General features: G+C 49.7%; 1 protein-coding gene across 2 annotated transcripts; it reads right to left on the bottom strand.

Annotated features, from left to right (window-relative positions):
• Nucleotides 1-622: 622 nt before the first annotated feature.
• On the bottom strand, nucleotides 623-4,958 carry LOC123077047 (probable pectin methylesterase CGR2). 2 transcript variants are annotated; one of them, XM_044499249.1, is made up of 7 exons: nucleotides 4,771-4,958; nucleotides 4,370-4,572; nucleotides 4,180-4,243; nucleotides 3,699-3,740; nucleotides 2,525-2,890; nucleotides 1,769-1,824; nucleotides 623-1,105 (listed from the first exon to the last, which is right to left on the bottom strand). In XM_044499249.1, the coding sequence occupies exons 2-7, from the start codon at nucleotides 4,490-4,492 to the stop codon at nucleotides 959-961; spliced, it is 798 nt and encodes a 265-aa protein (XP_044355184.1). In that variant the 5' UTR covers nucleotides 4,493-4,572; nucleotides 4,771-4,958; the 3' UTR covers nucleotides 623-958. The 2 variants fall into 2 exon arrangements, with proteins under 2 accessions (XP_044355184.1, XP_044355185.1); XM_044499250.1 differs by having other exon boundaries at nucleotides 4,204-4,243.
• Between the last annotated feature and the right edge of the window lie 9,470 nt (nucleotides 4,959-14,428).

Here is a 14,428-nt window from a genome sequence, read left to right as displayed (position 1 = left end):
TATGGGCGCAGAAGCAAAGGATAGAGGCAAAGGATTGTCGTACGCGGCTTTATAAACAGGCAGAGATATGTGTTAAGATGTGCTCTGAGTCTTAGCTAATCAAGGTTAGTGGATGATTATGGCCTTGCTTAGCTTGCAAACTGAAATGGTCAATGAGAGGAGGAGACATGGGTGATGATGATGGTGATGGGTTGGGTTGCATGCCTCTGGAGGAAATGAATTTTGCGAGGGGCCGGCAAGATGATGTCTGCACTTCAAGAGAGGACAAGATGCAATTTCAAATGTATGCGACAGGTATGGAATATTTGAATATGCATCTTCACAAGAACAAATAAAGGACCTCATGACCAATACAAAGAACAAAATATAAATAATGCAGAGATGCAGTTTAAAAACGAAGGACCTCATGACATAATCTAATTGGGTTCGTTATGCCTAACTGTTTGCCTATCCACTGTCGTTAGGGAAGCTTAAAATTAGGGCATCACTTAAACTATCATTGCAAAGATAAATAAATATGCATCTCTAATCCTATGTCTGGTAGACCATCCTTCTCAAGCATCACCCAAACTGAGAAAATTACGACAATGACACCCATCCAAGTAACAAGGGACATGACACATGACAGTCAGCCTCCCTTGGGAGGAGTTTACATTTGACACCCAATAATGTAACACATAGTACAACAGTGTAGTAAAGTTCTCGCATATATATCTGTCGTCTGGCCTTGCTTGCTTAATAATAACACATAATTTAATCTCCAGAAAGAATCTTCTAGCAACAGTTGGTAAAGCCTCTCTACACAAGCTACCTACGGCAGAAGGGGCTGGCTCTTCGTGTGACACAGTTCCTCCGCACACAGTCGACGGGGGATAAGCAGGACAAGGTATTGCTTACAAAAACGGTGTGGCGATGATCCAAGGTGTCATGGATAGACGTTGCCCCGGTCGGGAAGATACTATGAGCTGAGGTGGAAGATTTGACAGTCCGGTTCGTAGTTGCCCTTAGAAGCTGCCTGCTCAAACTTCTTCAACGGTCCTTCGTTCTCTGTCAAGCCTGTCTGGATAAAGTAGCGCGTCCACCATGAATTACTCCGCAACTTTGCCTGTCAACAACACAAAACACAGCAGGTATTGTCAGTCAAGGCCTCTATGTCGCCTGAATCGAAAATTATCATCAGAATTTCACAGCCTTCAGTCAGGTGCAATTTATTCTATAGGTTCTGGAACATGTGAATACTTGCACTACAAGTCTACAACAGCTACAGACAAATCTCACAATCAATAGCACAAATGTACAGCCTAGCAGACTTGGCAATATGCAATACTGCTGTGCAACACAGTAGATCAGAAACGTGGTTAACATATGAGATAATGACAAACTGCCTCGGTCCCAAAATAAGTGTACTAAGTTTAGTACAAAGTTGTACTAAGGTTGAGACACTTATTTTGGGACGGAGGGAGTACAATTCTATCCGCAAAAAAATGACATACAATTCATTTTATGATGTGATATATCCGAGCATAAAAAATGTCACATCAGCAAGATTAGGTAAAGCATAAGCACGGATCTCTGGGTGATTATTAATCTATAGGGTAAACACAGAACTCTTCAGTGATTTATAATGATTCCTTTTTCGGTCACGAGCATGAATGTGTTCAATTTGTTTTAGCTTGAGTTCAGTAAAGTGGACATCATGAACTTGATGTCATATAGGAAACATTTCTTAAGGCCACCATGCCAGCAATGAGAAGTCATTTGTACGTACCGGTCTTCCAAATTTTGGTAGCTCAGAAACTTTAGCCTTCTGCTGTCCTGGATTGCCTGGATAAGAGTAACAGAAATAAATATTAGCTTGGATATTTTATATCATCCATCAGACACAAACAAAACATGTACATATACCACAGAATTAATGATCATTAAATAATATTGTATAAATACAAACATCAACCTGTACTACAAACATCAACCTGTACTACTATTCCCTAACAAGTCAGAAAAGGGAGGCATTTCAAGACGTGCGCGGCCAAACTTTCTACAGTTTGGCACCAATATGTTTATAAACACCTATACTGGAAACGAAGGAACTAGAGATTTGATTCGGAAAGTACTTCCATGCCAATATAATTGTTGGGCTCTACAGATATAAAATATGACAGAAGCTAGTGGTCAAAGTTGTGTTTTGTGGACTATGTTATATCCAAACAAAACTGCTATGTTACTTAATAATGGTATTATCAGAAATAAGTTCGAGGGGAGCCATCCTCAACTATTGGCAGAACATTGGCAAAAGTGAATGAAAAGGATTGCTCTTCTATATCTCAGAAATACATACAAAGATCAGTAATGTTATCATTTACAGTAAGTTTTAGGTCTAACAAAACTAACATTTTGATAAAAATTTAAGATGGAAATTATCTTTTACTCTGAAGATGAACAAATGCATGCAACTATACATAAAACAAAGGCCCTCCCAAAGAAAAGGAAGTAAATATCCCAAAATGAAAAGAAAAGGACATACCAGTAAAGATAACAAGGCCATCGGTGGAGACCCTTGCTAAATCAGGAAGTGTTTTGTTCAGATACCTTGGGGTCAGATAATCCAAAGCATCTGACACAACAACAAGGTTAAAAGAATCTGGGCGGTATGGAAGAGAGAACTTGATATCAGACAAACGGACAAAGCCCTTCCGCACAAGGCTTTTGCAGCTACTATCAGCATCGTCCAAATCATAAGGCTCCACTCCCCATGCTTCCTTCCCTTCTTTCAACAAGTTAGAAACTACTGTACAACTATCTGGGCCTACATGGAGAACCTTCTGCATAGCACTGCCATACGCCTTTTTAAGATAAGGAAGTGCCTCGATAACTTCTGATGTGCAAGAACCTGCATGCAAATGCAAAACAAAGGAGTTAAAAGAGGAGCATACAATTCCTCCCAGTAATGATCTGGGAAACAAAATATAAAGAAGACCGTAACACACAACACAATCAGATCAATCAAACATCAATGTTCACTGAAGACCAGGCCACTTTAAAATATCTGTGTTGGCCTGTAACAAGCTGATAATTAACCATTTCTGAGAAATTTTATTGTAACTTAGGGGATTAGCTACTTGGCAATTCTGATGATTATGATAACAGAGTAAACTAGGACAACAAATTTCCTGCATTAGGGTGCACCACACACCGAAATTATTTTCGTATGATACAGTTTCAAGGTTGTGTGAGGACATTCACTCTTCACTGTCGAATGTCCTAGTGAAAAATAAAGACAGCCTAGTACTCCCTCCGTTCCAAATTACTCGTCACAGAAATGGATGTATCTAGAACTAAAATACATCTAGATACATCCATACCTGCGACAAGTAATTCGGAACGGAGGGAGTAACAAATAAACTAGGAGGCTAGAAGAACAATAGATAGAGTCAAAGTGCAGTATAAGCCCAGGACACTCCTATGATTAAATCAACACACATAATGTGGACGTCTCATGTGAGCATTTATGTGCTGTGAAGCCAGTAAACAATGATAAGGCAACAGAAAAAGGAACAGTTTCAAGTTGCAAGTTCAACAACATATCCAACTCGCAAGTTCAGGAGGCACAGTTCAGAAATTTGCATCAGGGTACTCTACAAATGAGAGTAGGAATCGATTTTGACACACGGAAGAAGCGACACAAAAGAATTATGTACCTTCAGCTCTGCTCACAGCTTCTCTGCTCGTAACAGTTACACCTGGCCATTGGAGAAACAGTGAAAACAAGAAGTATTAGATCACAATATTTACATCTTTCCCACTGAGACCAGACCACAGATCAGTAACTTGAATCACAAAGTATATCCATAACACCATATAATAGTCCTAGAACTCCCAACACTGTTTGAGCATGTGACAGCGAGTTTATTCTCGAATGCAGTGTGCATGAACAATTAATCTATTATAAACAGCAGGTCCAGTACAATTCTACTCTAGACACATTATCACGATAACATCACTACAAGCACCAATACTCTCAAATTCAATAGGTATAGAGTTGCTAACTGAAACAAGTTCAGTTGAAAGCAGAGCAGAGAACAGAGAAACAGAGCTGCTTCATGGCACTGCTGCTGTTTTGCCAGCCATTTTGCGATCTACACAGCAATTACACAGACACACGGCAAGGAAAACGCGTACCGAAGCTGGGAATTTGCAACCCACCTGAGCCGCTGTTGAAGTAGACGATGAGAATAATCACTCCCTGCAACAAACAAACAAACAAGCAGCAGCAGAAGCGACATCAGCATTCAGCAGACAAACACGCGTACAATCCCAAACAACTGCATCAGCACTCCTGCGAGGGGGAGATGGGGGGGAAAGTGATTACCAGGGCGAGCAGTGCCATGGTGAGCACGGAGGGCGAGCGCGACTTGTGGTGGAGCAGGCTGGCGACGGTGGGCAGGCCCCCGTCCGAGGCCCGGCGGCCGGGGTTCACCGCCCTCCTCGACATCCTCCGCTCCTTGGTACCCACCCTGACCGACGGGATCGATCCGCTCGGCCAAGCTTCTCCCCTCTCCCTCCTCGATCACCCTGCGCCGACGAGTCGCGTTGTCAGATTGAAACAGCCCGCACCGACAAAAACCTAAGAGAAACCAACTCCCGCAATGCCGCGGGCGCGCGCGTCCCCCGCGGCGCGCAGGCAGTCAGATCGGTCGACCGCGGCGCGGGCCCGAACGGAAAACCCCGGGAATCCCGGCGACTGCTGCGGGGGGAGGAGAGGGTGGGTACCTGTAACGGCGGCGGCGGTGCTGGGGAGGGGGTGTCGGCGGTGATGCTAGGGTTGGGGCAGATCTGGGGGGCGGCGGAGCGGGGGCGGGGGATCGGAGTGGAGTGGGGTGGGGGGAGAGCGAGGCGAGTGGGTGGCGATCCGACGAGATAGGGACGGAAGCACGCCAGCACGGGACCGGGGCGGGGCGGGGGTACGGGAGCTGTCACGGAGTTAACACCCCAAATGTGTTTTATTATCGTGCCGCAATATATATACGCGTCGGTGCGCCGGGGATTAGTGCGGGTCGGCCCGAATCCCGGCGCGCATTAGATTCGGGGATGTCGGTCGCGGCGTTTCCCACGCTGACCGCTGGGACCTGTGACTCTATTCTTTCCTTTATTTTCGCATTTTTCGTTCAGTCGGCTGCTGGCCCGGGTTTGGGAGGTGGGTTCCGGCCCAACCCACACCAGCCAGGCCGTACTGGTGAGTGGTCAATGGTCGAACCAATGCGTTGACCCGGTCAAAAGGATCAGCGCGCCTCGCACTATCATTTTCCCTGTTGATTTTGCAACACTGCTCGAGTGGACTGGACAGTGGACGCTGGCCAGCATTTTCCCGGCTGGGACTTGGGCCGGGCTTTTTTTGGGCTGGCATGAAACCCGGCCGACACACGGTACGGGCCAAAGGACGACCCGACACAAAGTAAAGAATACATATCGGATTTGTCTCGATAAATGTAAACACAGGCCGGATTGGGCCTCGATATTGAGAAAATAGAAAATGCACGGCACGGCACGGCAATGCGGGCTGTGCTTGGGCCAGGCTGGGCCGGCCCGGCCCGGTTGCATCCAACGAGTGTTGTGATTGTTAGGAGAACCTATATAATTAGTTACTCAAAATACAAATTGCATATTGTAGTTAAAATTTTTCATTTAAAATGATGAAGTGTAAAGTTTATTGTACTGGGCCGTGCTTGGGATGGCCCGGGCCAAAGGTCACATGAGCCGTTAGGCCATGCTTGGGCCTTCCCTTGGGGATGGCACTGCACAACACGACATGTAAACTGGGTTGGGCTGGTCTGGTTTGTCATGGCCCAAAGCACAATGGGTTCAGACCCGATTGGCACACAAAGGTAAATCAAACAACACTCCACACTCCAAAACTGCACACGCGGATGCTTGGTCTTTTTTTTTCTTTTTAACACGGTACAGACACAAGAGCTCATATATATGCGCATACATTCATCCCTATGAACACGCACACACACCCTATCCGTATGAGCACCTTCGAGAGACTGAGCCGGCATATCATCTTGAGATTTACAAAGTCACCATAGGCGCATCGTCGTCGACGGGAACATCTCCTCCCCACTAAAAGCGCATTGAGGAATAATGCGAGCACCAGGACTTGAACCCTGGTAGGCTGGGGATACCACTGTCCCCCTAACTATCCAACCACAGATTGGTTCACACTTTTTTTTAGAAAAGGAGGTTGTACCCCGGCCTCTGCATCTGGATGATGCATGCAACCATATTATTAATTATTCACAAAGACCATACAAGGTGATACATCAATAAGCCTGAAGCCACCATCTTGACAACATCGTTGCTACTCATATCCCCTTGATGAAGGCGCGCCGAATGTCCGGGCCTAATACCCAACAGACATCGCACCAAAGCCTAACATCTAAAGTCGGGTGTCCCATCCAAGCCACTACCTGGATTGGGTCCCACACCGGTCTGGCACACTCCTAGTGAGCACCGCACGCTGCAAGGGCCGTCACCTCCCTCATCCCTCGATCCATCCTCAGAGCAGAACTGAAGCATCGACCTTGCCAGGCCTCTCTGCCATCAACGCCACCATGACGCCAGACAGCTTCCCTCTTCTGCGCGAGTCCATCTCCGCGCATCAGACGCCGAGTCTCCACAGCGCCACGCCGCCGAGATCTGCCACCATCGATGTGTAAGATGAAGCACCGCTCCACCAAAGACGCCGTCCTCTAGTCCCTCGAGCCCGTGTGCACCTCCAAGAATGACGTCCCCAAGTGGGAAACGCCACCAGAGAGCCGCCTTCATCCGATCTACTGATCTAGGGTTTCCCCTGGAGGTAGCAAAGAGTGGCCTTGAACTTCTCCTCGGCGATGCCTTCAGGAAGGGAACGACACAGACTGCGTCGCCATCGTCGGCCATTGGCAATAGCCAATAGCAGGTTTTCACCCAGATCTGATCAAAGACCTCCATCTCTCGTGCACGGGCCGCCGCCGCCGGCCGCATAACGAACGCCGTCGCCGCCGACCAAGCTGCCTAGACTAGCCTCTTGCCGCAACCCCAGCCGCCAACACCAACGATGGACGAGGCCCGCCCAGGCCCATCGGCCCTACAGGCCCGCAGATGCCAGATCTGGATCCTGCAGGGGCCAGGCTCGTCGGACGTCGCCTTGGAGCCCCATGGCCGGCCGGTAGCCATCGTAGGGCGGAGGGATGTTGACGAGCCGCCGCCTCACTGCCAAAGGTGCCGCTGCGCCGGGGAAGACCACTGTCGGTGTCAAAACCGGCGGATCTCGGGTAGGGGGTCCCGAACTGTGCGTCTAGGCGGATGGTAACAGGAGACGAGGGACACAATGTTTTTACCCAGGTTCGGGCCCTCTCGATGGAGGTAAAACCCTACTCCTGCTTGATTAATATTGATGATATGGGTAGTACAAGAGTAGATCTACCACGAGATCAAGGAGGCTAAACCCTAGAAGCTAGCCTATGGTATGATTGTTGTTCGTCCTATGGACTAAAACCCTCCGGTTTATATAGACACCGGAGAGGGCTAGGGTTAGACAAAGTCGGTTACAATGGGAGGAGATCTACATATCCGTATTGCCAAGCTTGCCTTCCACGCCAAGGAAAGTCCCATGCGGACACGGGACGAAGTCTTCAATCTTGTATCTTCATAGTCCAAGAGTCCGGCCAAAGGTTATAGTCCAGCTACCCGGACACCCCCTAATCCAGGACTCCCTCAGTAGCCCCCGAACCAGGCTTCAATGACGACAAGTCCGGCGCGCAGATTATCTTCGGCATTGCAAGGCGGGTTCTTCTCCAAATTCCGTGTACTTGTTGAATAGTGTCCGGCTTCTCGTGAATAGTGCGCTCCTTGGCTTCCACGCCCAATAATGGCCATCTTCCACGTGTCAAATGAATGCGAAAAGCCGGGGTGTTTTTACATTTACCCCCCTAGCTGCGTAAATGAGCTGCCTATTAAAGAGACGAGGATTTAGATCCAAATCACATCATCTCCCCTTCGCGAGCATTCATCGGAGCGCATTCGACAGAGATCCATTCCGTCATGGCCGGTCGTCGCAGCTCCTCCTCTCGCCCTCCCAGCCCTCAGCCTGGAGATTGGGAGAGATGTTCCGTCCCGCACAACAAGCTAGTGATGCTTCAGACCAAGGGATTTCTTCCCCCGGCATACATGGTCCCGGTTCGAGCCGGGCTCGCCACCTATAATGGCGGAGAGCAGGCGGAGAGCGTCCCCAATCCCTCCAAGGGAGAGCGGGTATGCCTTGTCCCTTATTTGACAAGAGGGCTCGGATTTCCAATCCATCCGTTTCTCCGGGGGCTCCTGGAGTTCTACGGCCTCCAGTTGCACAACCTTACGCCTGCCTCCATATTGTATATCGCGGGCTTCGTAGCCCTTTGCGAGCTGTTTTTGGGCTGCGAGGCCCATTTCGCGCTGTGGAAGAAGCTGTTCTGCCTCGTGCCCCGTTCTCAGAAGGGGTCAGTATATCAAGTGGGCGGAGCCGAAGTATGGCGCATCGCCGGGACCGGATATCTATCCGGAACCCCAAAGAAGGCGTCCGAAGACTGGCCTTCGGAATGGTTTTATATAGAAGACGTCCCCCTGCCGGATCCTATTCGGATCGGCCTCCCTGAGTTCGGTAATGCTCCCTTGAAGAAGCGCCTGAGCTGGCGTCCACGGAGCCCCCAGAAGGAAAATGACAACGACGTTCTTTACCTGATGAGCCGGATAAGGTTGTTAGCTCATTCCGGACTGACCATGATCGAGGTCATGGCCACATGCATTATGCGGGGGGTGCAGCCGCTTCAGTATAGAGGCCACCCCATGTGGGATTTCAACGGGGAGGATGATGCCACCCGCTGCGGCCGTAAGGGGCCGGAATCGATTGCTGCTCTAATGAAGATCTTGCCCACTTTGTACAAGGGAGAAGAGGAGGAATTCCTCCGCGTCAATCCACTGGGCGGATTTTCTATGTACAATCCTCCAAGCTGGGTAAGCGGACACTTCTTCTTACCCATCCGTTCCATATTCCCATAGTTAAGTATCTATCTTGCGATTTTGACGCAGGAACTGCGTAAGGCCGTAAAGGAGATAAACAACCCTCCTCCACAACCCGAGGATCCGGAACGGTCCCTCGACCCGGCCTCCCAAGAGGATCCGGACATATCTGTGGAGCTGATCGATGGGGTATTTTACCAATTGAGCAATGACAACGCCTTGGTGGCCATTACGGGCGATTATCCTGGACTGCGTCCAGCCTCACAGGTAACTGAGACCGAAGTCCCAATACTTTGAAAATGATCCGTCCGTGCTTATTTTTTATCACCGTATACCAACGGTGTTTTGCAGGGGAGGATGTCGATGCGGAATGCCGAGCCTGCGGCGACTAGCCAACAAGGGGCCGCGAGGGCGGGCAGGCTAAAAAGACACGCAGTCCGGATCGAGACACCGGCGCAGCGGTATGGCGCGCCGTCTTATTCCAAGGTATTATTCTTCCGAGGCATACTAACGCTCGTGTTCTCTTTAGGAAAAAGAGCGTTCGCCGGACTATATCCGGAGAGGTTGCCAATCGCGCCTCCACCAGCCAGGCTCCAAGGCCAGGTCCGGAAGCAGAGGCGAACATGAGGCGCGCGTCGGACGCTCCTCCGACAGAGGATGCGGATAGACTGTCCGCACCAATTCCGAGGTGGAGAGTGCCACGAACCACAGGCGCCGCCGGACAGTTCTTCGCGACGCTTGTTTCTCCCAAGAGGCATTGGATGCCTTCAACTCGGGAGATGCGTACCTCCGTGCCGCTCAAAATGGTCTAACCAGAGCCACGGAGCAGTATGTAAAAGACATACGGGTGAGAAAATTTGATGATTATATATATCAGTAGCCCCTGAGACTTGAAACAGTTAGAATAACTGATTTAAGGATCATTTGTTATGCAGGTTCTTACAGAAAAGAATACCCAACTGTCCCAGGAGCTGGAAGAGTGCAAAGCCCAACTTCAGGCCGCACTAGCCGCAGCAGGGGAGCCCAAAGAGACCCCCTCTGGTAATATATCCTTCAAATGATAAGTATCATATAAAGTGAGGCGTATATGCAGATCTGACGATAAAATTGCAGATGATGCTGGAGTAAATCCGGATAAGCAACAGCTCCTACGCCAGCTAAAGGCCGGTGAGAGCGTTCTTACGAGGGTGAGGCAGGAGAAGAATGATCTCCTAGATGCCAACACCAAGCTGGGCGTGGAACTAAAGGATGTTCGTGCCCAACTGTTGGACTCCGTTAAGGAGAATCGGCGGCTTCGACGCGGCATATTTAGGAAGTGCTTGAACGAACTTTGAAAAAGAGTTCGGCGAGAGGAAGCTGGCTGACAGAGTTATGTCTGTAGGTATGCTAACAGGTCGTCCTGCAGAGGAAATGCCCGGTTCAACGGGTGACCTTTTTCCCGAGCTCTCACAACTGCACGAACGAGTTCGGCAGGTGATGCAAGGCGTCGCCCAGGCCTTGTGGCCATCCGTCTCCGTGCCCGAAGGCCTTGGAGAGCTTGTAGAGAAGCTGAAGGGAGCGCGGCGGCGCTTCCGATAATGGAAGATATCGGCCTGCCATCAAGGCGCCAGGGAGGCCTGGGCCATGGTGAAGACGCGGTACACGAAGGCTGACCCAAACCACATGGCCGAGGTCGGACCTGTGGGGCCCAATGGGAAGGAGATCCCTGTGAGCTTAGTGTACGGCCAAGTAGAATTGGCCGCAAAGTATTCCCAACAGGACTGTAAACTAGACAGCCTGTTGGATGGTATTGAAGAGGAATTTAACCAGTCAAATTGACTATGTAATTTAAGATGACATATATAATGCCTTCTAGCAGGATTGTAGATCGTTTGTCATGGCGGACCTTTTCGCTTCAACCTCGGGACCCGACGGTCCGGAGTGTGTCCGAATACCCTCTCGGTTATGTAAGAACCGGGGCATGCATGGAGACCAGGCGTAGGGGTCATTAGTGCTTGAATAGACAAGTGCCCAACTAGTTATGTTATATTACATGGTTAGTAAGAAACATCTTCCAGGAAGAATAGTTCCGTTAGGGGTTCCTTTCCCTGGGAGGTATGCCCTAAAGTGCATGTCCGGACTGTGAAAAGAGATGCAGAAAAACATCTGGGGGCACATAAATAAATAAGTGAGAAACCATCTTTAGTTCACCGACCGAATATTCCCTTAAGAACACTAGCTTTCGGCTTCACCCAGTCTGAGGTACACATCCGGCTGACCCGGCAGTAACAATCGCAGAGGTGCTCCCCTTATGCCCTAGCCGAATTAACGGGAACGTAGGGCATAAATACAAGAGCCAGGCAACCCAGCTTGGCCAAAACTTAAGTCATATCGATGCATATAATGGTGAATAAAAGGTACATGCGGAAGTATGACACATGTGTTGGGCATGAAGCCCGTATAAATAAGCTTCTGTTAAAGAAGCCCCCAGGTATAATGAACGCGGATAGCGCGTCCGTTGTGTGCAAACAAGACACAAATGGGCCCCTAAAGGCTGTGAGAAAAAAGAAAAGGAGAAAAATCTAAGACAGATAGTGTATATAAAAAATGGACAGAGGAAGGAGACGAACACAGAATCTGGCGCTAGGCGTAAAATCTTCGGAGCCGGGCTGCGTTCCATGGGTTCGGCTCGAGTCGATTATCCGATGCATCCCGCAGACGGTACGCTCCACCAGTTAGAACTTGGTCAATAATGAAGAGACCTTCCAATTTGGGCTTTAGTTTGTCCTTTTTCTTATCCGGCAAGCGTAGAACTAACTCGCGAACATTGTAAGTTTTGGCCCGTACTTCCCTGCTTTGGTATCTTCGAGCCTGCTGTTGATAGAATGCGGAACGGGCTTTTGCCACGTCACACTCCTCCTCCAAGGCGCCCAAACTATCCTGCCGATCGAGCTCGGCTTCTCTTTCTTCGTACATGCGCACTCGAGGTGAGTCATGAATTATGTCACAGGGCAGAACCGCCTCTGCGCCGTATACCATGAAGAATGGTGTGTATCCGGTAGTGCGATTCGGCGTGGTCCGCAGCCCCCAGAGTACGGAGTCGAGCTCCTCTACCCAGTGCGTGTTAGATTCTTTGAGGGACCGCACTAATCTGGGTTTAATGCCGCTCATGATAAGACCATTTGCTCGCTCGACCTGGCCGTTAGTTTGCGGGTGATAGATTGAAGCATAATCGAGCTTGATGCCCATGTTTTTGCACCAGAGTTTTACCTCGTCGGCCGTAAAGTTTGTGCCGTTATTAGTGATGATGCTGTGGGGGACGCCGTAACGGTGTATGACCCCGGATATGAAGTCTATAACCGGTCCGGATTCGGCCGTCTTAACAGGCTTGGCCTCTATCCATTTGGTGAACTTATCCACCATGACCAGCAAATATTTTTTCTTGTGGGTTCCTCCTTTAAGGGGTCCAACCATGTCAAGCCCCCAGACCGCGAAGGGCCAGGTGATGGGGATAGTTTGGAGGGCGGTGGGTGGCATGTGGCTTTGGTTTGCAGAAAGCTGGCAACCAACGCAGCGTTGGACTAAGTCCTGAGCATCTGCCCGGGCCGTCGGCCAATATAAGCCTGTACGAAAGGCCTTGCTTACAAGTGCCCGAGCTGCAGCGTGGTGGCCGCCGAGTCCGGCATGAATTTCTTCCAGAAGATTCCGCCCTTCCTCTTCGGAGATGCACCTTTGAAGAACTCCGGTGGTGCTTTTCTTATAAAGCTCTCCCTCATGGACTTTATAGGCTTTAGATCGCCGTACTATGCAGCGTGCTGCATTTTGATCCTCGGGGAGTTCCTGCCTAGTTAGGTAGGCTAGGAATGGTTCTATCCACGGGGCGATGACGGCCATTATTGCGTGGGCTGAAGATGTTATTTCATTGGCAGAGCCTCCAATTATATCAGAGTGTTCGGTATCGGGCAGTGCGGTTGGGTCCGGGCTGTTATTGCCGGGTTCCCCTTCCCATACTACGGATGGCTTGAACAGCCTCTCCAAGAAGATGTTGGGGGGGACTGCATCGCGTTTTGCCCCAATGCGTGCCAAGACATCTGCCGCCTGATTTTTTTCCCGGGCTATATGGTGAAATTCGAGCCCCTCGAACCGAGCTGACATTTTTAGGACGGCGTTGCGGTAAGCTGCCATTTTCGGATCCTTGGCATCAAAGTCTCCATTTATTTGGGATATCGCGAGGTTCGAATCCCCGCGCACCTCTAGGCGTTGAATGCCCATGGATATTGCCATCCGGAGACCATGTAGAAGGGCCTTGTATTCGGCTGCGTTGTTGGAGTCCGTATACATTATCTGGAGTACATATTGAACTGTATCTCCTGTTGGGGACGTCAAAACGACGCCAGCCCCCAGACCAGCCAACATTTTGGAGCCGTCGAAGTGCATGGTCCAATTGGAATATGTGCCGTACTCTTTAGGGAGTTCGGCTTCCGTCCATTCGGCGACGAAATCGGCCAATACTTGCGACTTAATAGCTCGCCGTGGCTTGTAGATTATGTCGAACGGGAGGAGCTCGATGGCCCATTTGGCAATCCGGCCCGTCGCGTCGCGGTTGTTTATGATATCATTAAGTGGCACTTCCGAGGCTACCGTTATCGAACACTCTTGAAAGTAGTGTCGCAGCTTCCGGGATGCCATGAATACCGCGTACGCTATCTTTTGATAATGCGGGTACCGTGACTTGCATGGAGTGAGGACGGTGGATACATAGTAAACCGGCTTTTGAAGGGGGTATTTATGTCCGTTCGTTTCTCGTTCGACGACGAGCACTGTGCTCACAACTTGGTGAGTTGCCGCAATGTATAATAGCATTGGCTCGCCAATGTTTGGCGCGGCCAGGACTGGGTTGGTTGCCAATATTCCTTTTATTTCTTCCAGTCCGGCTGTGGGGGCATCCGTCCACTCGAAGTGTTCGGTGCGCCGAAGGAGGCGATAAAGGGGTAATGCCTTTTCTCCCAGGCGGGAGATAAAGCGGCTTAGAGCCGCCACGCATCCAGTCAATTTTTGTATTTGTTTGAGGTCCTTTGGGATATCCAATTGTGACAGAGCTCGGATCTTGGCCGGATTTGCTTCAATTCCTCTACCGGATACAATGAAGCCCAAGAGCTTTCCGGCTGGTACGCCAAAAACGCATTTTTTTGGGTTGAGCTTGATGTCGTATGTTCGGACGTTATCGAATGTGAGCCTCAAGTCGTCTACTAGAGATTCGACATGCTTGGTTTTGACGACCACGTCATCTACGTATGCTTCCACTGTTTTGCCGATCTGGTTTGCCAGACATGTCTGAATCATGCGCTGATATGTTGCGCCGGCGTTTTTGAGCCCGAAGGGCATTGTGTTGAAGCAGAATGGGCCGTATGGTGTG

This window comes from Triticum aestivum, chromosome 3D (assembly GCF_018294505.1).
Source record: "Triticum aestivum cultivar Chinese Spring chromosome 3D, IWGSC CS RefSeq v2.1, whole genome shotgun sequence".
In the NCBI taxonomy this organism is placed as follows: domain Eukaryota; kingdom Viridiplantae; phylum Streptophyta; class Magnoliopsida; order Poales; family Poaceae; genus Triticum; species Triticum aestivum.
Note: the sequence above shows the minus strand (reverse complement) of the source record. Positions and strands in the feature narration are given on the sequence as shown.

Coding starts and splice junctions, on each gene's coding strand:
- LOC123077047 (XM_044499249.1), bottom strand. CDS start 4,492: ATGTCGAGGAGGGCGGTGAACCCCGGCCGCCGGGCCTCGGACGGGGGC. Junction 3,741..4,179: donor GTTGCAAATTCCCAGCTTCG/GTACGCGTTTTC, acceptor TCCAATGGCCAG/GTGTAACTGTTACGAGCAGA. Junction 2,891..3,698: donor AGCTGTGAGCAGAGCTGAAG/GTACATAATTCT, acceptor ATTTGCATGCAG/GTTCTTGCACATCAGAAGTT.